Source organism: Falco rusticolus, chromosome 4 (assembly GCF_015220075.1).
Source record: "Falco rusticolus isolate bFalRus1 chromosome 4, bFalRus1.pri, whole genome shotgun sequence".
Classification (NCBI taxonomy): Eukaryota; Metazoa; Chordata; class Aves; order Falconiformes; family Falconidae; genus Falco; species Falco rusticolus.
In genome coordinates, this window is record NC_051190.1 from 45,458,405 (window position 1) to 45,486,261 (window position 27,857).

At 56.7% G+C, this 27,857-nt stretch overlaps 5 protein-coding genes and 1 long non-coding RNA gene across 11 annotated transcripts in view; 4 read left to right on the forward strand and 2 right to left on the reverse strand.

Moving 5' to 3' along the window:
• RANBP3 (RAN binding protein 3) overlaps nt 1-4,391 on the forward strand; it is a 48,246-nt gene extending 43,855 nt beyond the window's left edge. For both annotated transcript variants that reach the window (XM_037383813.1, XM_037383814.1), the window contains 2 exons: nt 235-415; nt 1,328-4,391. In XM_037383813.1, coding sequence (XP_037239710.1) covers nt 235-415; nt 1,328-1,371 — 225 coding nt within the window. In that variant the 3' untranslated portion in view covers nt 1,372-4,391. The remainder of the gene's footprint in view (nt 1-234; nt 416-1,327) is intronic.
• LOC119146316 lies at nt 3,338-7,172 on the reverse strand. The gene is made up of 2 exons (XR_005103703.1): nt 7,114-7,172; nt 3,338-5,795 (listed from the first exon to the last, which is right to left on the reverse strand). It is a non-coding gene; the product is annotated as an uncharacterized LOC119146316 (long non-coding RNA).
• Nucleotides 7,173-7,321: 149 nt separating this feature from the next.
• NDUFA11 (NADH:ubiquinone oxidoreductase subunit A11) lies at nt 7,322-10,654 on the forward strand. The gene is made up of 4 exons (XM_037386649.1): nt 7,322-7,458; nt 7,550-7,642; nt 9,440-9,562; nt 10,455-10,654. The coding sequence occupies exons 1-4, from the start codon at nt 7,377-7,379 to the stop codon at nt 10,565-10,567; spliced, it is 411 nt and encodes a 136-aa protein (XP_037242546.1). The 5' UTR covers nt 7,322-7,376; the 3' UTR covers nt 10,568-10,654.
• A 2,592-nt stretch (nt 10,655-13,246) lies between these two features.
• On the forward strand, nt 13,247-16,984 carry KLHL33 (kelch like family member 33). The gene is made up of 4 exons (XM_037385873.1): nt 13,247-13,769; nt 14,024-14,957; nt 15,364-15,534; nt 16,120-16,984. The coding sequence occupies exons 1-4, from the start codon at nt 13,247-13,249 to the stop codon at nt 16,694-16,696; spliced, it is 2,205 nt and encodes a 734-aa protein (XP_037241770.1). The 3' UTR covers nt 16,697-16,984.
• Nucleotides 16,985-18,945: 1,961 nt separating this feature from the next.
• GP1BA (glycoprotein Ib platelet subunit alpha) lies at nt 18,946-24,169 on the reverse strand. 4 transcript variants are annotated; one of them, XM_037387369.1, is made up of 2 exons: nt 24,079-24,169; nt 18,946-21,448 (listed from the first exon to the last, which is right to left on the reverse strand). In XM_037387369.1, the coding sequence occupies exon 2, from the start codon at nt 21,443-21,445 to the stop codon at nt 19,268-19,270; it is 2,178 nt and encodes a 725-aa protein (XP_037243266.1). In that variant the 5' UTR covers nt 21,446-21,448; nt 24,079-24,169; the 3' UTR covers nt 18,946-19,267. The 4 variants fall into 4 exon arrangements, with proteins under 4 accessions (XP_037243266.1, XP_037243267.1, XP_037243265.1 ...); XM_037387370.1 differs by having other exon boundaries at nt 18,946-21,506; nt 24,079-24,165; XM_037387368.1 differs by lacking the exon at nt 24,079-24,169 and adding an exon at nt 22,136-22,658.
• On the forward strand, nt 23,422-27,619 carry LOC119147897 (thaicobrin-like). Of its 2 annotated transcripts, XM_037387373.1 has the most exons (3): nt 23,427-24,547; nt 25,207-25,333; nt 26,192-27,619. In XM_037387373.1, exons 1-3 carry the CDS (start codon nt 24,490-24,492, stop codon nt 26,277-26,279), a joined length of 273 nt encoding a protein of 90 aa, XP_037243270.1. In that variant the 5' UTR covers nt 23,427-24,489; the 3' UTR covers nt 26,280-27,619. The 2 variants fall into 2 exon arrangements, with proteins under 2 accessions (XP_037243269.1, XP_037243270.1); XM_037387372.1 differs by having other exon boundaries at nt 23,422-24,547; nt 25,207-27,619.
• The last annotated feature ends 238 nt before the right edge of the window (nt 27,620-27,857 follow it).

The window sequence follows — 27,857 nt, forward strand, 5'->3', positions numbered from 1 at the left end:
TGGTGCTGAGCAGAGGAATATTCTCTCTCCGTCGGAGTTCAGGATATCTAAGATCTTGCTGTGTACACCACAGCCCATTCTGACCTAGTTTGAAAAACCCTGTGTGAGAAAACTGGAAAGCAGATCGTGAAATCTGGCATGACTGGTGTGTATTACATAAGTGGTGGTTTATTCTGTTATAATTTTGCACCTTTTTCTTGTTTCTGAATATTAAAAAAAAAAAACAACCCACAGGCAAGCTCTAAAGATACAGGGCAGCTGTATGCTGCGTTACACCATCGGATCTTGGCCTTGCGGAGTAGAGTGGAACAAGAGCAAGAAGTCAAGAATGTAGCACCTGAGCCAGAGGTAACGCAATCAAATGAGGAAGACAGTGATGATGATGTCATTGCACCTTCAGGATCAGTTGGAAGTGGTAAGCAAGACAAGTTTCCTGTTTTCCATACGTTTTCTCTGTTCTTTAAGGCAGGCTGTCCTCTCTGTAAGTGTACATCAGAGATGTACATCTGGCCTCTTGCTGCTCGCAGGTGTGTGGAGTAAAACTCGTTACACAAATTGTCTCTTTGAATGCAGCTACTTCTTGCTGCTTCTCCAAGTGGTAAAAAAGCCCCTGCGCTGCTTCCTTCTGAGTTACATGTCACAGTTCAGCAGAGGTTATCTGTGTTTTAATTGGTTCTAGTTTTGTTTATAGGATTTTTAAGGGGGTTGTGGGTTTCGTTTTGTTGCCTCGGCCACGCTGGCTTGCATATAAAACCTGAGATGACTGTCGTGGGCTGCTGTCAGCAGGCAGGATCCAGACTGACTCTGGAGTTGGAGTGCTACTGAGGGCAGAAGGCTTACGAAGGGGCAGGGAAAGAGTGTAATTAGTTTAATTATACATAAGGAGATGTAACTTAAGAAAAGCACTAGGTTTCAGTTTGAGGAAGGCTTCCTTCTGTACTCCCAGCTTGGGATTCATCTGTGCTTTGCTTTCCTAGAGCGCAGAACATCCAGCCTTTGACAGGGACTGGTTCTACATCCTGGTTTGCTGCAGGGAGAAAGAAATGAGGATGAACAAAAGCAGCAGGTGGATTGAAGAGGCTGGAAACTGAGCTTTTGGGCTCGGGGATGCTACTGGGATCCCCAGATCAGTCAATGGCATAGAATTCTGCAGCAGACAGCTTAAATCTGGAGAAGGAGGACACAAAGCAGGGGGAGGGGGAACTCTCCTGTTCTCATCTGTCATTGAAATCCTAAATCTGATGCTTCTCTAGGCTTCTCGGGTAGGGTCTCTTGTAAGGCAAGAAACAAAATGTATTATGACAAAGACCTACTTTGTTTGTTTCAGGTCCTAATGATGAAGGTGATGGGCAGAATGTTGGCAGCACATAGCAGATGTGAGCCGATCTGCTTGCAAGGCTGCTATGAACACCATCTTGCAGGCATCTCTGGATACCCCAGGCCAGCTATTATTTCAGGCAGTGTTGAAGGCTCCAGGACTTAAGAACTGTGCATCCCTGTTCTGTTTGTTTGGTTTTTTGGTCTGGATCAGTAGATTCCACACAAAAAAAGCAGACTTGGAAACTACCTGAATGTGGTTTGGGATGTGAAAGCTCATCATATTGATGAGCCAAAAAAAAAAAAAAGAAAACCAAACATTTCCCCTCTTCCTTGTAATTGAAATGGCACATTACAGCTTGTCACAGCTTTTCATTGGGACCTTTTGACTGTTTCTTCAGTAGTTCATGTCTTGCAGGCCTCCGAGATAGAACTTTCCGACACGGTTCCAACTCGAATTCTGCTTTCGTAAACCCTCCTCCCCCCTTATGAGTCTCTGCCACCTGCAGGGAAGCCGTGTCCTCACCAGTTCCTACGCTCACTGATGGCCCTTTGGGGTTCATTCTTTTTTTTTTTTGGACTGCAGATCGGGCAGATTATGTTTTTACCTTTTAATCCCAACGTAGGTTGTAGACACCGTTGTTCCCTGTCTAGTGGGTTTGTAAACAGAGAAACAAAACATTGTGGTTCACCAGAAAAGCTTTTTTTTTTAATGCGGTAATAAGAGACTTTAAAGTCCACAGGACGTTTTGCTAACTTTTTCTTTCTTCCCATTTCATTATTATTATTTGGGGATTTATATTGTGGTGATACTTTTTTATTTTAGTTTTTCAATAAGATGCTCTTGTGTGTTGAAAAAGTGAAACTATTGTTTTGTACTGTTCTTTTCTGTTACTATTTAAGGGAGAGCTAAGCCACTATATATAATAGATGTTGCATACAATTTTTCTTAGAAAATTATGTTTCTGTGGCTACAATGAAGTGTAGGAGGCATGCAGGTTACACCTTCAGAAAAGTTGATGAGGAAACAGCTGTTAGCCCTTGGAAGAATAAAATAGGCTCATGTAATGAGCTTTGTCAGCCATTAAAATCTGTATAATAAAGCAGCTCTCATTTAATGGCTTGATTCAACAAGCCATTTAAGCACTTGCCTGACTTAACTACATGTGAATAATCTTACTGAAGTCAATGCAACTATTCATGCTTAAAGTTGAGTACATTAAATATCTCGCTGAATTAACGGCCTTAAATAGAAAATTAACTTCTAACCCTTCCTATCCCTGTTCTGTTTCCTGAAGTCTTGCAGCATGAAGAAAAAGGTAACATTGCCAGCTTTGAATAGTTTGGGCTGAAGGATATTGTATTCTGTTCCACCAAAATAAAAGCAAGAATGTGTTTTCCTGTGTGTAATTCTGAAGTACTCCTACTGTAACCGTAACTCACTTTTTGCTTTGGATGTTTTCTAACAATTTTGGCCTTCTGTGTGAAAATTTAGGCTCATTTTGTTGTGAAAACATATGGTATATTGTTGTCCAGGAAAGCTGGAATTTGGTAGTCACTAAGACCAGTGACCAGGTCACCTTCCCTATAAATTCCCCAAAATGTTCTACTTTATAAATAGTTTACTGAGAGATTATTTCTTACCTTGCTTGCTCTTTCTCCTGTAGGTTAAGGAGATCTAAAATGCACCATTTAAAAGAAAATTAAAGGGGAAGAATTTAATGTAGCATGAATTGAAAATGAAAAGCCAGGTTGTAGCACAAAAGCAACTTGGAAATTACTCAAATAGCAAAACGGTCCTTATTGCCTCTATTATAATGAAACCCGGTTTTCTTCACCAGGAATCAAGAACATGTTTTTACCTGTTAATTGCTGTTAATCATTGTTGGGGGCTGAAGCTGTTGGGGCAGGGGGGTGCTTTGCTTTTCCCCGTAGCCTGTTGAAGGAACAGCTCTGATTCCTTTTTCAGGGAGTGAAAAGGGCTAATGATTAGCTGTGCCAGTGCAATTGTGATTTCTCTGGATTGTCTGCTCATGCCTTTCTGCATTTTGGGTTGGTTTTTTTTTCCTTCCTTACAGTTACGGGGTGTTTTAACCATGCACAAACCTATTGATGCACCCCTTCTCACTAACAGAAGCATGTGTCTTAACACCCACCTGCGCAACTGTTTCTGCATCACAAGGTCTGGGGAACTTCTGTGTGTTCAGATAAGTCATCTGCATTTTGGATCTTGGATCTTCTTACACCGAGATACTCAGATGTAAACTACTCTCTTCAAACAGCCTTGCAGTGTAACGCTGCTTGTTGTCAGCAGAAAGAAAATGAATGTGTCGTGGCCAGCAGAGCCTACTTGTGGAGAAACGGGTGTTACCTCCTGGTCCCAAACCCTGTGGGCTCCCCGCAGGGTCTCACTTTGAGGTGCTTTGCCTAAAATGAAATTGATGCTGTGTGCATGAAGATCCAGAAAAACGGAGTAAGCGTGCTTGCTTTGGGGTTTAGTGGTGGTGTGGAGTCACCTACTGCATTCTGAAAAAAAAAAATAATAAATCAGGCAACTATTTACTGATACAAAAAAATTATTTCAGCCAGAATTGCATATATGTTTGTAGTGAAGAGGGCAATACTGCTGTGAACCACCCCCAGGACTGGGCACAGATTGAGTTCAAGCCCTGCCCAGCAAGACGTTATTAGGGCAGAGCAAAACTTATTTCACTCTCTGCTTTAAACCTTAGTCAACTAGTGACAGGTAAAACCAGATAATGCCCATGTGTTTTGAAAGATTTGTGTAAGACTGCCCTATGGGAGCGTATGTGGGAACCACATTGAAACTTTTATCAGAAAACAAGCAAAGAAAAAATGCCCCGAGCCCTGCGCTGGGCTGTTAGAAGCGAGGTTGATGATAACCAGGTTTGCTGCCTTACAACAATCTTCCCCTTGTATCATCCTCCTGCTACATCTTTGCTTTTAGGCCTGTTAGTGTGTGGATGTTGTTACCAATTCCTGTACATCTTGTTCTGGCTGCTGACTGATGGCACAGCCTTTCAAATTTTCTAGGAAAAAAAAAAAAGACTGAAGAGCGTAACAAAGTTGAGCATGCCTGAACAGGAAAATGTTGCAAGAACAGTGGTGTTAGTAAAACCAGAAGTAAACCTCTTATCCGTAAAAATTTCAAATAACGTTACACGCACAGGAAATGCAAACATTAAGGTAAGGCAATGTGTAGTCACAACATCTTTCTGTGGTCCAGTTCCCAATGTATGATATGCAACTTAAGGAGACAGGGCAGGGAAAGATCTAAATAAACTAGTCCTCAGCAGTCCTCCACTGAAACCGGGCAGGGCAGGTGTCCAGACTGTTAGAAGCCTGCAGGAATTAAAAAAACCTCTCTGTAATGACTGTCCCCCCTGTTCCCAGTCACTGAGGTATCGATTCCATTGCTTCGGTGTTGCTGCCATAAATGACTGTTCCTGATGCGTCCCATTCTGCAGTTTGACTGGCCTCTTGTTCTCCCAGTGAGTGTAGAAAATGGTTTATTTCCTTTCTAGAAACATGTTACATATTTGAAAGTCTACCATGTTTCCCCATAATCTTCTCTAGTTTTAGGAATTCCAATTATGATAATTGCCATAATTTGTCATGCAAGATTTCATTAAACTGACTTTTCACTGTGTGCTTTTCTCCCCTTGTTCTTTGGTCTTTCTGTGCACTGACTTAACTGACTCCGGAGTTTGGTTTATGTGGGTAGCAGCTAAATTCAGACAGCGTTATAAAGGTATTTTAAAATAAACAATTTTTATTTTAAAATAAAATAAAAGGTCATTTTCTGCAAAGATTTGCACAGAGCAACATTGGTGCTCAGAGAATTGGTGAACTAAAAGTCAATCTTAATTCTTGGCTGCTGGTTTACGGTGCAGGTGCCTTGCAAAGCTGTGCTCGAAGATCATTTGTGTCTCATTTGAAGATAGTAATCTGAGTTCCCTTTTGATTGCCTCCTTCCGAGGGCTTAAAGATAAGAAAGGTGATTTTTGGCATCGGGAGCGCTGGTAACTGTGTTGCTGGGGGTGGGCAGTGAGTGGCTTTTCCAGGGGTGTCTGTGGATGGAGTTGGGGTGCGTTTTAAGCGTTCCCAGTGTTCTGCTGGCTTGCCTTGGCTTCTCACGAAACGTGGGAAGAGCCAACAGTAATGCTGTAGGTGATGTCCTCCTGGGCAAGAGACCGGCGGGTATTGGCCAGGCTGGGGAACTTCCTGCTGGTAACTGCTGAGCAGCCCCCAAGGCTCTGCACTAATTGTGCGCGTGGGAAATGCTCATTGTATTGACCGCTGATGGCTCCGGCTTGCAGACACGGTAAAATCCCTTTTCTGGTGGGGTCAGGTCAGCGGGTAGGTCTGGGATAAAGCCATACAGAAACCTCTGGAAGGGGGGAGGAGGGGGAGATGTTCTGAATGTGACTTGCTGCTGGGTGGTTCTGTCCTCTGTTCTAAAAGGGGTTCAGAGGTGAAGGAAATGGTTATTTGCAGCTTGTAAGATGCATGCTTGTAAGTCACGATTACGGGACCTGATACTCCCTGTGTCAGCTAACTGGGATTACGGTACATATGTAATTACGGTTAGATAATAAAATATTTGGAGTCAAGATAATTGGGATTATGATAATTGAGGAGATCATGATAAAGTATTTGGAGCCAATATATTTGGAATTATGATAAGTAATTATATATGATAAATAGTTATGGTTAGATAACAATAAAATATTTTGAGTCAATATATTTGGGCTTATAATTATTGATGATGAAATATTTGGAGTCCATATTTGGGATTCTCATAGATAAATTATGTGATAAATACTTATGTTGGATTACAATAGATAATTATATTGATAACAATGAAATATTTGGAGTCAATATCTTTGGGATTATGATAGATAACTAATTTTGATTAGATAATGATAAAATATTTGGAGTCAATATATTTGGGTGCTGGAGGGTGACAGGGCCCTGCACCTGCCGCCTAGAACGGAGGGCCCGTGCGTGCCTCGTGCTTGTGTGCAGTTCAGTTTGCAGCTGTAAGAACAGCCACCTTCTGGGGGTGCAGGGGGAGCAGCACTCTTGCTGGATGCAAGGGCCAGGATTATTCCCTTGTTATACGCCCCCTGCACCGGGCAGGGACCAGGGGCCTGGCTGGGGGGTGTTTGTAAGTGCTGGTAACAAACAGCTGTTTCTTGGGGTAACCTGGGGCAAGTAGCTAGCTCCTTCCAGCTGCTTTGAGATCCTGTCCAGAAAAGAGGTGCTGGGGGGACCCTGGCTTAATTGAGAAATGCACAAATTAAGTATTTAGTAAGTTCAGTGTACAGGGGAATGAGAAATAGACAGGGGTGAGAAAGCTTGAGCTGAGCATCACTCGCTTTATGGACTTTGTTGGGCTCCAGGAGTCACCTCGGTGGGGTGAGCTGGGCTGGAGGGAGGGCACAGGGGGAGTGCAGGGGGGTTGTTCAGCGTTCTTAGTCACAAACTGAAAGTAACTGGAAAAACAACGACGGATGTTACTATATAAGGGCAGTAGAGCTGGGGTCAAAGCATCTGGGTTATTTCAGAAGGGGAAAAAAATGAATGATGCAAGTGTAACAGGCCACGGAGACAGCTGGGGCCATGGCTGGCCTTGGAAGTGCACCGCAAATCATCCCAGTGCTACTTCGTTATAATTATAGCCCCTAAAAGCAAAAAAAAAAAAAAACCCACACCCAAAACACACCAAAAACCCAAACGAACACATGAAAAAACTGCAAAAAAAACACTAACCCCGCCGCCGCAGGCAGCACGGATGCGGCCGGGGCCCGCAGCCTGCCCGGCCGTGCGGCACCGGGGCTCAGGCACGGGGAGTGCCGGCGCCCGCCGCGCCCGCTGCTCCGGGACCCACCCCCAGCTCGGCGCGGCGCCTTCACCCGGCCCCTGCCGGCGGCCCCGCCCCTCGTCCCGGCCCCGCCCCGGGGGCGGTGCTGAGCGGGCGGGGCGGCCCCGGGCTCTCGCGAGAGCTGTGCGCGCGGCCGTGCCCTTGCGGCGCCATGGCGGGGTACTGGGACGGGCCCGAGGGCGAGGAGTGCCCGCGCCGCGCCTGGCTCACCACACGCGTGGGCGCCGCCGCCGGTGAGCCCCGGGGGACCGGGGGGGGGGGGGTGGGGGCGGCGGCGGAGGGCGGCAGCGGGGCCGCGCTGATTGACGCCGTCCTGTGTTGCAGGCCTGCTGGGCTCGGCCTACCGCATCATCCTGCAGCAGCCCAGCTCCGCCCTGGCCGCCTTGCAGATGGCAGCGGGGGACACCGCCACCATGGGTAAGGGGCTGGCCTGCCCCCCCCCCGGGCCGCCTCCGCGGGGCTTCCCCCACCGGGCCTGGTGTCCACGAGCACGGGCCGTCGGGCCTGGCCTCCCCCCCTCCCTGTCGCAGCACTGTCCCAACTCGCCGGCTGCAACAAGGCTTTTCCCCCCCATCCCAGGTTAACTCCAACAAGCAGATCCCACGCCTTGCCCCAGCACAGCCACCAGCCCCCACGAGGTTTCAAAGGTTCATCTCCTGCCCGCGCTGTTTCTCCATCCCCTTCAGGCCAGCCCACCCTGCTTCTTGCCTCTGCTGCGTCTGGATTCTTCCTTCTCCCGGCTCCTTTGCCAGCCGGCCTCTCCTCATCCCAGCCCCCTGCTTCTCCCAGGGCCTCTCCTACATCCAAGGCACTCTCTCTGCTCCCTCTGCTTCTTCCAGGCCTCTCTTCATCCAGTGCTCCTCTTCATTCAGTCCATCCCTTCCATACCCCTTAGAGCTATTTAACTACTCAGCAGGAACCAGCCACAGCTGCACATTATCCCCGTCAGCCAGCCCACCGCTGTATATTATCAATGTTAATTAACCTGCCTTCATTCCTCTATAATTCTTCTACAATCAATTAGGATTTCAATAAATCCCGTAATCGTAAACCAGCATGCTGCGTCCTCTTCCCAATTCCCACACCTGAAGAAGGGCTGTCCTGCCCAGTGTTAAGGGGCCAGACCTGGTGGCCTGAAGCCATGTCTTTTGCCTACAGACTCCTTGGCCCAAAGCAGAGAAGGCAGGGAAGCTGAAATGCCATCCTTGGTCTGTGGGTTTTGGTTCTTCAGTGCTTTTTTCAGTTGATTTTAGGATCAGCATAATTGCATTTTCTGCTGAAAAACTGCATAGGTTTCTAATGAGCTTGTGGTTTACGAGTTTACCATACAGATGGACAATTTTTATTCGGGACATTTCTGTTGTTCCCCAGAAAGATGAGCTGAAGTCTGCAGATGGGTCCTTCATGACCAGGAACTTGTATTACAAACATAAAAAGATTTTTTTGTGTGTTTGCTTGACACCGCTGTTTGCAGAAGTTTGCAGTTAGATAGATGTAGGGTCTGATGGGGTGAGGTGTGTAATTCAGCGGGCAAGACAATGCTGCTTCTGTGGTTTCCTAGTTCAGTTCAAAATTCTTAATTTCAGAATCGGTTTTAGAAAATAATTTACAAACTCAATCCATTTTTCTAACTATCCCAAAATCATTGCAAGCCCCAGGCAGGCAGAGGAGTAAAGTGCCAGCACAAAGTGACCTTAAAGAGAGCAGAGTTGTCCGTTTCTCTGCCTGATCCCTGGGAGGCTGGATTGGAGCTGTGTTTCAGGGAAACACCCCCCCTCCCCCCCTTCTCTTACCCCCTGGCTGCCTGGGGGCTGCCCCACTGCCCCGTCTGGAAGGGAACCGAGCTGGATGCAGTGGGGTTTGTCCATAGCCATTCGCACACCCTGCCTGGTGTGCTGGCCCGCAGCAGGTCCTGGGGATCCAGCCAACGGCTGAGCTGCGCCTGCTGGTGCAGGACCCGCACAGCACCGGGGTGGGTGCCTGGCTGGACCAGAGAAGGTGCCAGAAGGAACCGGGATGGGGCTTGCATAATGCCGAATCTCACTGCAGTGGCTAGGATGTGATGCTCCTGGGTGGTCAAAAGCAGATCTTGCTTCATTTTCCTCTTTTTCCCCAGAGGAACTGTTGTACAGCACGGTGCATCTCAAAAATGTGCTTTGTTCATCCTCAGTTCCTTGAGGGGTTTTATTTTGGTTTTTTACCTCTTGTTTACAGCCACACTAGGAGCTGTGTTTGGCGTAACTACCTGCCTCAGTGCCCAAATCCGAGAGGAACCGGAGGATCCCTTGAACTATTTCATAGGCGGCTGTGCAACAGGAGCCGTCTTGGGTGCCAGAGGTAAATGTGGACAGTGCCCGCAATGAAACAAGCCCTCTCTGGTGTTAGAAACCTTTCTGTTAGGGGAAAAACGCTACAGAATCTTGACGTCAGGCTTATTTGGTAAAGATTCATCTCAGCATCAGATTTCCGTCGCGTTCCGGTTTCATTGATGCTGCGTTGTACAGGTCCGCTGGCATAAACAGCGCCCAGCAGGGCACCAGGGAGAGCCCCAAGCCGAGCTGCAGAATGAAACCAGAGCTGACCCAGTACTGCCAGTTACAGCTTACCAGTTATAACTTGAAATTGCAGGGTATGAAAAAAAAAAGGTCATTGTGGAAATCCAAGTTTTCTTGGCAACAAATGTGACTTGCTTTACACGGGAAATACAATCTAACGTCTGCCGTGTGAATTCTGCACGTGCTCTGAGGGACAAGCTGGATCGTGCTGCAGTTGCTCCTATGGCACCTTGTCCAGCTAGATTAGCTCCTGCAGATATTTACCCAGCTCTGTTTTCTTTAGGCATTCAGACTCAGTGTTCAAGATGTGAGGGATTTATTTAAGTTATGATTGTGGTGAAATAGAGTTTGTTTTAAATTTACCTAGGGTTTTTTTTGATTTCCTAGAATTTGAAGCAGCGATGGTTATTTTTGTGACTGAGATAAGCAATTCCAGATTGCCTATGTAAGGAGATAGGGTGGTGGATTGTAGAAACTGATATTTCAAATTACAATCTAAAAGCATGAGAAAGCTTATTTAAAAAAAAAATAATAATACCACTTTTCTGATTTCTGTTGCCAAATAATGGTCAAGGGACTGAGTAGCTCATGGAAAAATTGCAGGATCTGTCGAGGTCTGCTGCACAGTCCCTGTGGCCTAATAGATCTTCTATGGTTTGTTGTGGTTTTTCCAGCTCACAGTTACTTGACTGGTACCACTGCGTGTTTGGGGTTTGGAATTACCGCCGCGCTAATGAAGATAGGCAACAAGGAGGGCTGGCGGCTGACGGGACCTCCCAAGCTGTAAATGTAGCCGTTCCTCCCTGTCAGCTGTCTCTTGAATGCTGTATGTAATAACACATTGTGTAATAAAGATACTGTCAAATCAGCAAAATTTTGATGTCATCCGACCGTTGACAGTGTTGGGGCTGGGATGCAACAGAGGCGGAACAAAGAGGAAGCTCCTGCTGCCATCCCTGTGCACTTTGCCTCCGTGTGTGTTGCACTCGCAAGCTTGAGGGGCGCAGCTGCTGGTTTCAGTCTGGTCTTCTAGCAGTTTCTTGTCGTTTCGAGTGGATTTTTTGCAGGATTTTTTGGCAAGGATTGGGATTGCACCGCGCTGAGCCCAGCGTTAAGTGTTTGGGGTCAAAACTGTAGTTTTGAAGCTTGGCTCTAGGTAAGGATGAGGAGGGCGTGGGGGGAGGTGGGGCAGGAGGGATGGGTTGCCCACAACAAGGTGTTGAGGAGCCTGGAGGCTTTTTCCAATAAGTGTTTAAGGAAGTGTAGAGCCCACAGCTTTGGGGTGAGAAATGGGGAATAGCTGAGGTCGGAAGGGAGCCCGGAACATTCTCCTGCCCCTGGTTGGAGCAGGTTCCTGAGGGCTCTGTCCTGTTGCCGTTTCTGCGTGCAAGCCGAGGCACGTCCAGCAAGGCCACCAAGAAGGTGTAGAGGGTTGAGGCACAGGATGCACGAGGAGAGGTGAGAACCGCATCCTTCAGCCTGGAGGAGGGAAGGTCGAGGGCTGATCAAATGCTGTTTTTTCACAAATTAATGGTTACAGAAAAGGTGGGCTCAGGGGGCACAGTAGAGGAGGAGAAACACCAGGCACAAGTTGCAGAAAGGGATCTAACTAGACAGAAGGAAAAAAACCATCTCAGGATATTTCAGAAGGAAAAAAAAATAGTTGGGGTAGGTAAGCTTAAAAAACGGACTGGGAGAGGCTGTGGAACCATCTTTGGGGACGCAGAATTCAATGAGACACATGGGAATATGGGGGCGCAGGGACGGGACATTTGGGGACGGGGATGTGAGTTAATAGAGACAATAGGGGCACTAGGGGATACGAGGACGTGGGGTAGGGGAACATGGCGGGGTGTGATGGGGGGACACAGGAGATCAGGAAATAGGAGACAAGGAGGTTGGGGGACCCAAGAACAGCAGAGGAGGGGACAGAGTGTGACTTGGGGAAGGGGACACACGTGGTCACAGCCATGGCAGGCTGCGCTGCTCCCTGGTGTGTGCTCTCTGTGGGCAGCTGGGGGTCCCGGGGAGGCGCAGGATGGTCCTGGGGGTGCTTGGGGCTGTGCCAAGGGGCTGGTGTCCCCACGTGCTCCCTGGGGCCGGGGGACCCCCGGCTCTTCAGTGGGGCTGGGCTCCAGGAGCACAGCACCCGGGTGGCGGTGGAGGTGTCACCCACCGCGGGGCTGAGGGAGCAGGGGGGCTGTTTCTCTCCCACCTAAGGGCTTTGGAGGGGGCCACGCATCACCCTGTGCTCTGGAGGTGAGCAAGGTTTGGGGTGGGGGGTGTCTGGTGGCCCAGAGCCCCCCAGCAGGACCTGCTCAGGGTAGCCTGGGGGTTACAGCCCTGCCTGTACCTTTCTGCTGTCTGAGACGGGGAAAAAATTCCTGTCCTCTGCTGCCTGTCCTCAGGGAGCCCCGGTGTCCCCGTGTCCCTGCTGCCCCGTCCCCAGCCTCGGACCTCCCTCCGCCCGGGCCTCTCCCAGCTCCTGGCCGAGGCCACGTGTCCCATCTGGGCTATAATTACCCAGACACATTCCTGGGGGGTCACAGGAGCTTCCCGGAGCAGCGGCAGGCGGTAAGGGGGGACAAGCGCATGGCAGGGCACGGCAGGGCACGCCACGCAGCACTGCAGGACACGGCACGCGGCAAGCGCCACGCTGGGCTGCAGAGCGCGCAGCCTGGGCCAGGGCACGCGGCACCGTGCACACACGGTGCGCCACGTACCGGGCACCACTGGTGACAGGGCGGGGGGGTGGCAGCACCCCGGTGTGCCACGGCGCCAGGGTCAGCGCACCCCGGCAGTAAGTGGTGCAAGAGGGAGCGCAACGTGCGACGTCGCACGTAACTTGCAAGTGCAAAGCACTGTGACATGTGATGGGCACCGTGACACGCAACGGGCACCGTGACACACAACAGGCAGCGGGACACGCAACGGGCAGCGGGACACACAACGGGCAACGTGCAGCAGATGCTGACACGTGCCGAATGGGGGGGGTCAGTCAGCTTTGCCGAGGAGCTGTGCCGGGGCTGGTGGCTTTGCTGCTGTTGGAGCACCAGGAATTGTCGATGGGGCGATGCCTGGGGAAGGGCTTGGTGGCCTCTGCTGCAGAATGGAGGGTTTGACTGTGGGTGGTGGCCTGAGCTATGGGGCTGGGGGGCAGCAGCATTGGCTGGGGGGCAGCAGCTTCCTCCTGCGGGTCCAGCAGTGGGGCAGACGAGGGCCATCAGCCTCAGCGACGGCGCAGTGACGTGGCCCCTTGGTCTCGCCTACGGGGCTGCGCTTTGCCAAGGGGCAGCGACTTCAGTTATGGGGCAGTAGCGGAGCCCGGTGGCCTCAGCTGTGGGGTGGAGGCTTTGGCGATGGCTCCAGCGGCCTTTGCCATGGGGCAGTGCCAGCAGTGGGACCCCGTGCCCCCCGCCGGCACTGCTGCCCTGACCCCCCTGCTCCCTGCGTTCCCACAGGGAAGATGTGGGTCGCGGAGGGGCCGGCCCCAGCCCGGTGGAGCCTGCGGGACGGTGGCCATGCTGGACACTTCCTGGCCACGGCCGACCACTTCCGCGCTGCGGGACAGCTGGTGGACGTGGCCGTGGGCCCGGAGGGCGACGTGGCCCATGCCGTGGTCCTGGCCTCCATCAGCTCCTTCTTCCTCCGCTTCCTGGAGGGCAGGACCAGGGAGCTGCGCCAGGGCCCCCTGCCCCGTGTCCCCCTGCCCGCTGGGGCCACGCTGTGGGGCTGGCGGGCTGTGCTGGCCTTTGCCTACGGGGGGACTGTGCCCCATGGCCGGGAGAAGGAGGTGGAGGAGGCCGCCCAGGCCCTGGGGGCTCCCCGGGTGGTGGCCGCCTGCGCCCCACGGCTGGAGCGTGACCCCCAGGACAGGGGTCCCGAGCCACTGGAGGAGCAGTGGGAGACACTAAGAGCCATGGAGCACCTGCACGCCAGCGGCTTGGGCTGTGACCTCCAGCTCCGGGCAGGGGACGAGGTCATCCCAGGTGAGACGGGGGTGGGGGTCTCCCGGGAAGGGCTGAGGAGGGGGACAGGGTGCGCTGGGACAGTTGGGTCCCCTGGTGGTGCTCCCGGGGGCTGAGGTCCAGGTGGGGCTGAGGAGCTCGAGGTGCTCATGGGGCTGGTCCCCTCGGGAGAGCGGGGGCCTTGGTGGCAGGGGGGTGGGCAAGGGCACCCCAGGGGACTGCACAGTGCAAAGGGGACCCCGCTGCCCCCCACCGATCTTCCTCCTTTCCCCTAGTTCAGCGCCTGGCCCTGAGCTGCTCCTGTGACTTCTTCCGCGGCCTCTTCACTTGCCCCATGCGAGAGGCCACCCACGACCCCGCCGCCCCGCTGGCCACCGGGCTGTCCCCGGCCGAGCTGCGCCTCCTCCTCTCCTTCGCCTACACAGGGGCGGTGGCGGGGCCGTGGCCCGTGGTCCTGGAGGCGGCCGAGACCTCCCTGCGCTACCAGGCCTGGGGGCTCCTCACCCTCTGCCTGGATGTTTTCACCCGTGGGCTGACCCCTGAAACTGGCCTGGACGTGCTGGCCTTCGCTGTGGCTTACGGTCTGTCCCAGGTGGGCCGCGTAGCAGAGGACTACATCTTGGCCACCTTCCCCAGCGTGGTGGCCACGCCGGCCTTCCTGGATCTTCCTGCACAACTTCTCATCCGCCTCCTCCGCTCTGACGGCCTCAATGTCCTCCACGAACTGGAGGCTTTGGAAGCAGCATCGCGGTGGCTTATGGCCAACGGAGGTGGCCAAGAGGATCTAGCCAAGGAGGTCCTGTCATCTGTGCGCTTCGCCCTCATGTCCGGCCGGGAGCTGAAGAAGGTCCCCTCCGTGACCGCAGGGGTAGCTGACCCAAAGGTCCTCCGCGAGCTCATGGTAGCAAGTTTGGCCCCCATGGCCCAGCTGCCGTGCCGGGTGCGTTCCTTGCAAGAGGTGCTGGTGGTCTGTGGTGGAGACATGCTGACAACCAACCTGGCTGCCCGAAAGCCCAGCAGACACCTCTGGTTTGCCCACCGCTACCTCAGTGCTGTGGGGCTGGTGAAGCAGGTGGAGTGGCGGGCACTGGGACACTTTCCTGATGGCCCACGCTTCCGCCATGCCGTAGCTGTGGTGGGCAATGCCCTCTACGTTCTGGGTGGAAAGCACTACTACGGGGTCCGTGACACCTTGGCCAGCGTCTACAGGTGAGGGTTGCAGAGGACCTGGAGGTTCCATGCAGCACCAGGACACTGTGGGGTCGGAGGTGCTGGTGGAGCTGGAGCTGCTCCATGGACTCGAGGCATTGCAGTTGTGACCCCAGGGCATTCTGGGGTTGGGTGGGTGGTGGATGGGGAGGTGTCCCCCTTCTCTGCGATGTTGTAGGCCTTTGGAGGGTAGGGTGGGGGGCTTCCATCTGGAGATGCCCCAGGGCACCGTGGGTTTGCTGTTGCCCAGGAGAAGGGGCTATTCCCATGCAAAGGGACCATGTGGCTCCAAGGCATGGTGGCACTGGCTGGTTGTAGGTGGGTTGCTGCCCTCAGTGGTGCCAATGCCACCTCATGGCGTTGTAGGTAATAGGTGGCCTCTTGCCCCTTTGCCTCTCCAACCCAGGTATCAGCCCATGGACGGCTCCTGGGAGCGCCTGGCCAGCATGACCTGTGGGAGGTGCTACTTTGCCGCTGGGGCACTTGGGGGTTTCATCTACGCCTTGGGGGGCAGCTCGGGGGAGCTCTACTGCACAGACACGGTGGAGCGCTATGACCTGGCCAACGACACCTGGAGGTGAGACCACTCCACACAGACACCTGCTTCCCTCTGCCCTAGGAGCCCCCTGCATTGGTCAGTGGTGCCCACTGAGTGGTCTTTGGGTCACTGAGCCGCCCATGGACAACGGGCCTGCAGTGGCCTTTGGGAGATGCCTACTGGGTGGTGAGCAACCCTGTCCCTTGGGGGTCATTGGGTGCTGGCCAGTGTTGCTTGTTGGGTGGTGAATGAGTTTTTGGCCAAACGTGTTCCCTACTTGAGGGTCTGATGGCCATCTGCCAATGAGATGAATCACGTAAACATCTTCCAGCTGCGTTCATTGGGTGCCCTGTTGGGTGTTGGCCAATGTTGTCTATTGAAGGAGTCCACTGGGGGTTCACCAATGGTGTCTTTTGGGGTCTACAAAGTGTTGAAGAGTGATGCCCCTTGGGCATCCGTTACGCGTGAGCTGGTGCTGCCCACTGAGGTTCATTAGGTGTTGGCCAGCATTGCCTGCTGAGCGGTCATGGAGCCATGGCTCCCTGGGGAACTCCTGGGCAGGCAGTGGCCACGGGGCAGCCCTGCCCAACCTGCCCTTCACTCCCTCCCTCTCTCCTTGCGCAGGAGGTGCCAGCCCCTGCCAATGGCTCTGTGTGGGCACGCGGCATGTGCCCTGGATGGTGCCCTCTACGTGTCGGGGGGCTGTGATGAGGCGTGCCAGTGCCAGGCATCCTTGCTGCGCTACATCCCCGGTGCACCCGCTACTCTCCTGGCCCCCATGAATGGCCAGCGAGCTGGTCACATTATGGAGGAGGCGGGTGGGCAGCTCTACGTGGCTGGGGGGCTGTGCCAGCAGGACGGGCAGACTGGCTACAGCGACCAGCTGGCTTTTGAGGTCTACAGCCCCAAGCTGAACATCTGGGTCCTCCTCAGCCCCCTGCCTCATGCTCATGTAGTGGGGGGTGCAGCTGTGCTAGGGGGGGAACTGCTCGTACTGGGAGGGTACAGTCATGAGACCTACCAGGACACCCACCTGATCCACGCCTACCAGCCGGGCACTCGGCGCTGGATCACCCGGGGCACCTTACCCCATGCTTATACTGACCTCAAAGCCTGTGTCCTCACTGTACCCCCTGCCTTGCGTGGCCCTAGCTGCCTTGAGGACCCTTTGACATCACCTGAAACCCCCAATAATACTTAGGGGGGCTTAAAAGCTCCGCACCCCATACTGGGATCCCCAGGTAGCATCCATGGGCACCTCTATCAGACAAAATCACCCCCAGATCCCTCTCCCAGAATGGGTTCCTCCTGTGGTTTCAGGCAGCGTGCCCACCCCAAGGGTAAATGCCCTAGACTGTAGGGACCCTGTGGGACACAAAGACCCCCCACACCGCAATCCTATGCCTCCAGGAATACTTATTCACCTCCCCTGAGCCCTTACTGGGAGCTGGGGATCCCCCAGTTCCTCTCCACACACACTTCGGCTAAATAAAAGTGGCTCCTGACCTGCCCGTCTGGGTGATGTTTCTGGTGGGGAAACAAGACGTCCAGGTGCTTCTTGCAAGGAGCAGGAGGAGAGCAGGAGACCAACGGGCTGAGTGTCCTGGGTGGGGGGTGGTGGGGACCAGGAGATGGGTGGGGGGCGCTGGGGCTCATGTGTCTCGGGACTGAGAGGCATCTTGGGTGCACAGGGGGTCCTAGAGGTGCCAGGGTTTGGAGGGGTAGATGGCAGGGGAGGTAAGGGGCACCGGGGGGTCCTGGGGGCTTTGGGGGTCCTGGGTGGTTCTGGGAGGGCTGGTCTTCCTCGAGTTGTTTGGAGAGGTGGGAGAATCCGAGGGAGGATTTGCAGGGTGAGGCGGAGGTAATGGGGCTTCTGGGAGATGCTGGGTGGTACCTTTGGGGAGGGAATCGGGCTCCCGGGATGCGTAGGGGAGAATCGGGCACCCCGGGATGCGTAGGGGAGAATCGGGCACGCCGGGATGTGTAGGGGAGAATCGGGCACCCTGGGATGCGTAGGGGAGAATCGGGCACCCCCGGGTGTGTAGGGGAGAATCGGGCACCCCGGGATGCGTAGGGGAGAATCGGGCACGCCGGGATGCGTAGGGGAGAATCGGGCACCCCGGGGTGTGTAGGGGAGAATCGGGCACGCCGGGATGTGTAGGGGAGAATCGGGCACCCTGGGATGCGTAGGGGAGAATCGGGCACCCCCGGGTGTGTAGGGGAGAATCGGGCACCCCGGGATGCGTAGGGGAGAATCGGGCACCCCGGGATGCGTAGGGGAGAATCGGGCACGCCGGGATGCGTAGGGGAGAATCGGGCACCCCGGGGTGTGTAGGGGAGAATCGGGCACCCCGGGGTGTGTAGGGGAGAATTGGGCATGCCGGGGTGTGTAGGGGAGAATCGGGCACCCCGGGATGCGTAGGGGAGAATCGGGCACCCCCGGGTGTGTAGGGGAGAATCGGGCACGCCGGGATGTGTAGGGGAGAATCGGGCATGCCAGGGTGTGTAGGGGAGAATCGGGCACCCCGGGATGCGTAGGGGAGAATCGGGCACGCCGGGATGCGTAGGGGAGAATCGGGCACGCCGGGATGTGTAGGGGAGAATCGGGCACCCCGGGATGCGTAGGGGAGAATCGGGCATGCCGGGGTGTGTAGGGGAGAATCGGGCACGCCGGGGTGTGTAGGGGAGAGCTGCAGCTTCTCATGGTTCCCCCAAATAGTATTTCAGATGTGGTCTGAGGGATGCTGAGCAGAGGGGGGTGGTCACCCCCCTTGGTCCACTGGCTACGCCCCTGCTGGCCCAGCTCAGGCGCCTGCTGGTCCCTGTGGCCAGGGCGCATGGCAGCACCGCGGTGCCCTGCCTGCGTGTCCCCTGCAAACTGCCGTGCCATGTCACCTGCCACCTGGGCACCCGCGCTCCCTTGGGCTCCTTACATAGCTGGGGGGGGCTTAGCCTTGCCCAGCTCCTGTCAGCCACTGTGGCAGGAGTTGGGGGCTCCTGGGGGCTCTCTTGGCTCCCCCTGAGGGTCTCTCACACCTGCCAAAATGTGTGGGTGACTTCTCCGCAGGTGGCCACAACGTCTGGCCAGCCCCTGGGCACTGTCCTGGTGTGATCCCTTACAAATCCGTCGCCTCTGAAGCCTCCAGCCCTCCTCCTCCATTTCCAGCCATCCCACCATGGGTTGTACAGGGGCACTGGCACCCCTGGTTCCCGAGCTCATTAGGTGACAGCTGGGCACGCAGCTGTTGGGACAGTTGGGATGCTTTGCCCATTTAATTCAATCCCACAGGGAAGGATGGTGCATCTGGGGCAAAAGCCAAGGAGCCGACGTGAAGTGGACTTTTCCTCGCTGGCTTCACTCTTCCAAGCTCTGAAGACAAATCTGTCACTCCCCATACCCCGCCAGGACTGCGGGAGGTCCAAGGCAGTGAAAGGAGCAGCCACTTGAAATTGCAGCAAAGAGAACATTTATTCTGTGGCTGACAGCTGAAAGCGTAGCGCGTCTACCTGCATCCCCCAAACACGAGTGCTGGACCCAAGCCGGGCAGTGGCAGCATCACTGATGGCAGACCATCACCGACCCACTGAGGACACTGTGTCCCCCTGCCCGAGTGCCTGAGGGATAATTTCAGATCTAGAAACCTCAGGGAACGGGAGCACACTACTAGGAGGAGCTGGCTGGCTTCCCCTGAGCAAGCGGATCTTTTGTAAAACAAGGGGGGTGAAGCAGAGCCACGACACCCCCCCCCTTTCTCCTCGCACGCAGAAGCATTCACAAGGTGTTGCCGGCGTATTTCACCCTGACCTCACCGATGGCCTCAACGCCCCTGTCCAGGCTGTAAGCAGAAGAGGTCCATGGGGGGCCCAGGTCTGCAGCCACCAGCTTCCTGGAGAAAGACTTGAAGGAAGCGCTCGGGGGGCTGTGGTGGACCCACAGCTCCTTTGTGGTGCAGAAGGAGGAACGTGCAGGAGGACCGTGCTGCATTCCCAGGTCTTTAATGGTGCAGTAGATGACCTCAGGGCACAGCTCTACTTCCTTGATGGTACAGAACGTGGGGCGCCGGAGGGGGCTTTTGAAACTGCTGAGATGCATTGCAGGGCTCCCGGTCACCCCCCTCCACCTCAGCAGTGGCTCCCGCACCTCTTGGGTCTGCAGGGGCTTGTGCCAGGGGGTCCGGCTTGCCAGCCACATCCACGCCAGCCAGCCTGCTAGAGCCAGCACGGTCAGCACCAGCAGAGCCAAGGACACCAGGTAGAGCACCCAGTGCAGTAGACAGCAGTTCCTCAGCACCCATTGCCCCCACTGCGGACCCTCCCCACCTGCCCGTGAGCGCAGCATGGGGACGTCCAGCGCTGGGGTGGAGCACGGGCAGTGTGGCAGAGGCACAGGTGGAGGGGAAGGTGCAGGTGGAGGGGAAGGTGCAGGTGGAGGGGAAGGTTCAGGTGGAGGGGAAGGTGCAGGCTGGGTGAAGCGTGTGGTGTCCAGGGGACCTGGCGGTGTTGGGGCAGGAGTGGAAAGCATGGTGGTGGAGACCGTTGGCATTGTCAGCATTAGAGGAGGAGATGAAGATCTGACAGTGGAAGAGGCCTCTAGCCCGGCAGCAGAAGGCACTGCCGTGGAGGCGGTGGAAAATGTGCTGGTGGCCACCATGCGAGGGGCATGGGTGCTGGCAGCGCTGGCGGTGAGGGCGGTTTGGGGATGGCTGCTGGCGCGGGGAGGTCTGGTGCTCATGGTGGTTGGCGGTGAGGTGGCAGAGACGAGGGTGGTGGGTCTGCGTGGGGTACTGGCGGGAGTGCTGGGGGTCGGTGTGGGTGTGACGGTGGGACTGGTTGGCGCAGGAGTGGTGGTGCTGGGAGTGCTGGTGCTTGAAGTCGCAAGAGAAGTGCTTGAGGTGAGGGTGGAGCTACAAGGGGTGCTGGAGGGGGGTCTTGTGGCAGCGAGGGGAGGCCAGGTAACAGCACGGGGCATGGTGGTGGGCTCTTTGGGGGTGGACGGGTGTGTGTGGGAGGTGATCATGATATTTTTCTCCATCGTTTCTTCCCCATAGCCATATTCTTCCTCTTCCTCCTCATCCTCATCCCCCACATTGCCACAGTTGGGTTTGAAGTGGATGACGGGCTTCCGCTGATGCTCGGCAGGGCTGTGGCACAGCACCTTCTCAGGGGCAACCTCCACCTTTGTCTCCTCCAGGCTCCGCTCTGGCTGGTAGACACTGCCTTCGTTGGACCTGATCCAGGCCCGCAGGTAGCGCAGGTTGCACTCGCAGTGCCAGGGGTTCTCAGTCAGGAAGACGTACATGAAGAAGTGGCTCTCCGGGAAGAAGCCAGCGGGCAGGGTCTGCAGGCGGTTCCCCGAGAGCCAGAGGGTCTCCAGACGTTTCAGACCCCACAGCAGCTCCTTGGGGAGCTCCTCCAGGAGGTTGTCTGAGAGGTCCAGTTCCTTGAGAGCCTCCAGCCCTCCAAAGACCTCCTTGGGCAGCGTCTGCAGCTGGTTCCCTCGCAGGTCCAGGTCCTGCAGCAGCGGCACAGCACGGAAAGCCTCTGGGGCCAGTGCCACCAGGCTGTTGTGGGCCACGGCCAGGCGGGTGAGCCCGGGCAGAGCCTGCAGGGCGGGCAGGTCCTTCAGCTCGTTGTAGGAGAGGATCAGCTCCTTCAGGGATGTCAGCTGCGACCCCGTATGCAGAGCCACCAGCTTGTTGTCGGACAGGTCGAGGTCCTGCAGCTGGGTGAAGCTCAGGAAGGTGTCGGTGGAGAGGGATGTCAGGTGGTTGGCACTGAGCAGCAGGATGCCCATGTCCTCAGGCAGGTCTGAGGGCACCGCGCTGAGAGCCAGCCCTGTGCAGTTCAGCTCCAGCAGATCTTTGACTTTGTTCATCTCCGAGGGGCAGGGCAGCCCGTCCGTGGTGCCCAGGGCCAGGAGGATGAGCAGGAGCAGGGCAGGGACCTGCATGGCCTGGAGGGGACAGCTGAGACGCTTGGGCACAGCAGGCACTCACCTACACATCGCCTTTCTGCTCACGCAAGCACCACGTGCAACAGAGCTGGCATCCCCCGACAGACCCCCTGGGAGCCCTCTGAGCCCCACAACAGAGCTGGCATCCCCCGACAGACCCCCTGGGAGCCCTCTGAGCCCCACAACAGAGCTGGCATCCCCCACCAGACCCCCTGGGAGCCCTCTGAGCCCCACAACAGAGCTGGCATCCCCCACCAGACCCCCTGGGAGCCTTCTGAGCCCCACAGCTCCCCTCTGGGAGGGTGTGTGGGAGCGATGAGTCCCGCACCCATGGGCAGCACCTACCCTGCCACCTCGTCCTGAGAGCGCAGCGGGCTCAGCGAGGCGGCACCATTGCTTTGCTCACCTCCTCCTCCTCCCTGGGAGGGAGAACCCGGTTCACACACCTCCTTGTGGCGGTGTGCCCTCCGCCAGGGTGGCATTGCTACCCTCACCGCTGCGAAAGCTCCGTGGTGCTCATACCCAGCCCAGCCTGGCCAGGCCGTGTGATTCCCGACTGCGCTCTTCCCTAACGCCAGCTGAGCCCTTTGCACCGTTTGGACTCCTGAGATAGGAGCATGAATCACGGGGAAAGAGCTTCCCCGCTGTGTGCCCAGCCCCGACAGACACTGCTCCCCTGGGACTCACCCCTGGACATGCCACCATGCGCTGTGCTGCTTCGCCTCCCTCCTGGCTGAGGAGTGGGCGCTGCGCTGGCGGCAGAGCCAGTGCCAGGGCTGCCCAGCCCTGCTATCGGCACAGGCAGCTGTGGGGAAGGAGCTGCGGCTTCCTGAGCAGCCAAAACCATCTTCTGTCCTTCAGCACAGCCCTCGCCTTCCCGGCACCCCCACTCCGCTCTGCCAGCTCCTTGGAAAAGTCTTGGCCAGAGACCGGCTCCCTAATTGCTTCTGCACAGTAATTGAGGGAGGGTCGCAGCCAGGAGGAGCCCTTGCAAGCCCCCCGCCCCACACCTTCTTACAGCCCAGAAGAGTCCCTGGCACAACACTTTGCCCCTTCCCCTGCTGCAGGGCAGCTCCTCGATGCTCAGGGCCACCATGGTCCTTGAGGTGCCCGAGGTGGGACTGCAGCCTGGCTGGTGTGGTGGCCCCAAACAGCTCCTGCACGTCCCCGCGGCTGGCTGCCCCCATCCCTGCCTTCCCACTGCCCCCAGTCCTGCCTTCCCACTGCCCCCATCCCTGCCTTCCCACTGCCCCCAGTCCTGCCTTCCCACTGCCCCCATCCCTGCCTTCCCACTGCCCCATCCCTGCCTTCCACTGCCCCCAGTCCTGCCTTCCCACTGCCCCCATCCCTGCCTTCCCACTGCCCCCAGTCCTGCCTTCCCACTGCCCCATCCCTGCCTTCCCACTGCCCCCATCCCTGCCTTCCCACTGCCCCCAGTCCTGCCTTCCCACTGCCCCCATCCCTGCCTTCCCACTGCCCCCAGTCCTGCCTTCCCACTGCCCCCATCCCTGCCTTCCCACTGCCCCATCCCTGCCTTCCCACTGCCCCCAGTCCTGCCTTCCCACTGCCCCCATCCCTGCCTTCCCACTGCCCCCAGTCCTGCCTTCCCACTGCCCCATCCCTGCCTTCCCACTGCCCCCATCCCTGCCTTCCCACTGCCCCATCCCTGCCTTCCCACTGCCCCCAGTCCTGCCTTCCCACTGCCCCCATCCCTGCCTTCCCACTGCCCCATCCCTGCCTTCCCACTGCCCCCATCCCTGCCTTCCCACTGCCCCCAGTCCTGCCTTCCCACTGCCCCATCCCTGCCTTCCCACTGCCCCCAGTCCTGCCTTCCCACTGCCCCCATCCCTGCCTTCCCACTGCCCCCAGTCCTGCCTTCCCACTGCCCCCATCCCTGCCTTCCCACTGCCCCATCCCTGCCTTCCCACTACCCCCATCCCTGCCTTCCCACTGCCCCCATCCCTGCCTTCCCACTGCCCCCAGTCCTGCCTCCCCGCCCCCCGTCCCAGCACGTCAGCAGAGCCACCCGGCAACAGGTCCCCTTGTTCTCTGCTTTATTTTTGCTCGACCAGGGGCTTTCAGAGCGACGTGACAAAGCGGAGCAGGTGCCACCTCCCAGGTTCCCTACGAGAGGAGGTGAGGCCATCACCCCCACACAGTGAAATCTGCCTGTAGAATGGAGCGGGGGGATGCAAAGCCCATCACCTGCCACCCCGCCTCTGCCAGCCGAGCATCGAGGCAACACGCGCCCTGCAAACGTCACCACGCTGAAACCCAGCGGCAGCGCCAGAAACGTGGGCGAGCAGCGCCTGTAAGGAGCCAGATCCCTTCTCTCACCGCACTACGCAGCCTGGACACCCAGAGCATGGCCACTGGGCTGTGGCTGGTGTCCCCAAGTGACATTGCACCGGGCTGGAGGTGCCCACGGTGCCACTGACCCAGGAGGGCTCCGGGCATCCTGCGGCAGGAAGATTGAGGCTCTCCCAGCCGAGCAGGGGCTCTTATCAGCCAACTGCAGCTGGCCGAGGGGAGGGGAGATACAGCAGATCCTGCGCTGCCAGCAGGATGGAAGCACCACAGGAACGTCAGGAGGGAGCTCCCGAAGTCAAGTGTCAGACGAGGTCACATACCTGAGAGCAGCCTCAGGGCGTGGGGGGTGGTCGCCAAGAGGAGTGGAGGGAGAAGCTCCTGCGTGTGATCCCGCAGAGGAGAAGGTGCTGGAGCCCCCGCGGTGCTCCAGCCCAGCCAGTTTCCCTGGGCTTCGATCTGCTGGAACCAGCGGGAAAAGCTGGGCGAGCCCCGTCCGGCCACCAGCTGCCGAGGAGATCACGGCAGAGAAGAGCAGCCTGGAGATGTTCCAACCCATCCAAGACCTTTCCAGAAGTCAGCTGGCAGCTGAGGGCTGGTGCCTGGAAAGCCCCTGCACGCTGTGACCGTCCCGTCATCCTTTCTGCTTCTTCAGCATCTCTGAGCCCTGCGATTTCCACATTCAGCAGGGAATCCTGCCTCCCCTCTTGCTGTTTTTTTTCCTGGTATCCAGGATGGAGAGGGAAGAGAGTGAGACCTTGGCCGATGAGGTGGAGGAGTTGAATGGAAGAGGTGAGCTCTCAGAAGGGAAGAGGAGGGGGAACTGTCCTCTATCAAGGAGAGAAATGCATCCTGCTTTGTGCAAGAGCTACGTAGGGTCAGAGCACCTGGGGCTTGTCCCAGCCCTTGTCACAGGGTTGAGATTTGGTGGCTGCAACACTCCCAGCTGAATTCCTCATGCTTCTCTGTAGAGCCACCACCACCACCAAAGACTCCTGAGCTGCCATCCTTGGCTCCCTCCATCACCCACAGAAAGAAACGGGAACGTGGGGCCATGGGTCTTGCTCTTGGGGTGATGCCTGTCGCCGTCCACATGCATCTGTGCCCAGACGTGCCTGTTTTGCTCTTGTAGCACTGGAGACACCCCTGCCCAGGTCCGGGGGTCTGCACAGCAGATGTGCACCACCCACCCAGGTGCATCCCTCCTCCAGGAGGCTGAGGTCTCCTTGGCCAGGGAGCACATGGAAGCTCCTGGATCGGGAGCAGGGGCTGGACAGGGGCTGGGGGCGAGGCTGGGGCAGTCCCACACGAGGGGGTTCTCCACCCCATGCTGGACATCTCTAGGCAGGGGAAGGGAACTCGCCCTGTCCTTCCTCTTGCTGGGATGGATGCAGCCCCGACGCACCCCGGGGGCTGCCTGTCCTGAGCAGCTTCTCCTCCTCTGTCCCCAGCCGACGTGACGCTGGACCCAGCCACTGCCAACCCCTTCCTCATCCTGGCCGGTGACCAGCGAGGCGTAGGCCGGGGGGACGAGTGGACCTCGCTGCCTGACAGCCCCGAGCGGTTTGACACGGAGCCGTGCGTGCTGGGCGCCCAGGGCTTCACGGGGGGGATGCACCGCTGGGCGGTGGAGGTGGCTCAGGCGGGGGACTGGTGGGCTGTGGGGGTGGCCCAGGAGTCTGTCAGGAGGAAGGGGGTCCTCAGTTTTACCCCCCAGGAGGGGATCTGGGCCGTGGGGCAGTGGTTTGGACAATACCATGCTTTCACTGACCCTGACTGGACCCCCCTGCACCTTGCTTGCCTCCCCAGGGCCATCCAGGTCTGCCTGGATGTCACAGCCAGGCGGGTGGCGTTTGCTGATGCTGACACCAAAGCCCAGGTCTTTGCTTTCTGCCTGGCTCCGTGTCCCGGGGAGAGGCTGCTCCCGTGGCTCTGGGTGGGGATGGACTCATGGCTCAGGCTGTGCCCTTGACATGGAGGGGTGGGGGGACGGCTGGAAAGGCGACTTGGGTCTTGGTGCTGGGAACTGGGAGGGTCCTGCATCCTGCTGGCTTCTCCTCACATGGTTCCTCTGGCCACCAACTGGGAGGACGGGCAGAGCTTGGCGATGGAGCCCACCAAAGAGCCTCCTTCATCCCCCCCACCCCACAGCTGGGAGTGCAGAGGCAGCGGGGAGCACAGAGGTTCAGTGCATGCAGGAGCTTGATGCCAGGTGGCCCCAGGGCAGAGAAGTGGCATCAAGTGCCAGGGCACTGCAGAGCTGCTCTGGACAAGGTCATGAAAAATACAGCAGGGTCAGACTCCTTAAGAGCTGCTGGAATAGTGTCCCTGGCTTTTTTTCTACTAAGCTTAATGATTAGGTTAAAAAAAAAGAACCCCAAACATAGCTGGGTGCTGGAGCTCATGATAACGCTTATCTTCTCCATACATCCAAAGCCTCTCCTTGCCTTACTGCGAGCTCTCACCAGCACGTGCGTTGCAGCGGAGCACTAGTGAAAGCTGCAGGGACTGCCGAGGGGGGTGAGCAAGAAGCTGCGCAGTGCCTGAAGTCCGCAGGGAAGGCAATTCCCACAGATCCGCCGTTCCTCGACCTCCCCCACCCCAAGGTCTCCTTCCCTCACATAGGGACCAGACGAGAACAGTTTGGGTGGAAGGGACCCACAATGGCCATCTAGGCCAGTTGCCTGAGCGATTCGGGGCTGACCAAGTTAAAGCACGTTATTAAGGGCAATGTCCAAGTGCCTCTCAAACACTGACGGGCTTGGGGCATCGACTACCTCTCGAGGAAGCCCGTTCCCGTATTTGAACACCCTCTCGGTAAAGAAATGTTTCCTGCTGTCAGGTCTGCACCTCCCCTGGTGCAGCTTTGAGCCATTCCCACGCGTCCTGTCCCTGGATCCCAGGGAGAAGAGCTCGGCACCTCCCGCTCTGCATCCCCTCCTTGGCAAGCTGCAGGGAGCAGTGAGGTTGCCCCTCAGTCACCTTTTCTCCCAATGGGACAAACCCAGAGGATGTGCCTTCCAGCTTAGATCCGCTCCGGAGAACCGGCATTTCGGGGAAATGATGTTCAAAGGACACGCTGGGCCTGGGAAGGGTGGGGGGACCCCACGCCAGGGACCCTGCTTTGTCCTCTCCTGCTAACTCCTGCTCTCAGGAGAAGAAAAGGTGAGTGTAGCTGAAGGGGAACGTTGCCTGGGTCCAGCCTTGGTTTCTTCCACGTTGCTGGTTGGACTCTCTTAGTGCCAACTCACTCGTCACCTTTGTGGTGGCAACAGCACTGGTCTCCCTGGTCTACTCCAGTAGCTGGGAGGAGTTGCCGCACTGGGTCAGGCACAGATACACTGCCCTGGCACTAGGGGATGGGCTCACCAATGTCACCAGCATTGTACGGGGACAGGTGACACCCTGGTGCACCTGAGCATCACACGTCCATGGGACCAGCAACCCAGTGGCACAACCCAGGAGACCACCCAAGGAGCCAGTCCCAAGAGCAGGGGCTCCTCATGCTCCTGGCTGGGTGAGGTCTCCAAACGGCTGCCCGCATCTCGGTGCCAGCACCTCCACAGCGCCTGCAGCCTCAGCCGATGCTGCGCCCGTGCAGGACGAGCCGAGCTCACCCATCAGGGCTGCGGCTCAGCACCTCCACGAGCACACCGGGAGGCGAGAGCCCACAGCACCAAGGCAGCTGGGCGCATGTCTGGGGAGAGCCGGAATCCAGCCCTGCGCAGCACCGCAGCCAAACCCACCGGGTCACCATGGACTTCAAGGAGAAGGGGTGGCTTCACCCTGGAGCAAGCTGGGACTTCACAGGCGCTTCTCCATAACCCCCCTTCCCAGAGGTTGTATTAAACGTTGTAGGAAGAGGTTGTTTGTAGCGTTGTTTTTCTTCACCATTCTTCGAAACCTCCCCCCGCGCCGCTCCAGCCCCAACCTCCTTTCCACAGTCAGCTTTTTCAGCAGAAGGAGATGGTGCCAACGCGCTTAAAGCCCCCCTCTTCTGCCAGCGAGGTCTGGTGGAACACCCTTTATTTTCACATGCATTTCACCAGCATTTGAATTTCGGTTATTTATTGGTTGTTTAGATAGCTTTGGTTATTCCTGG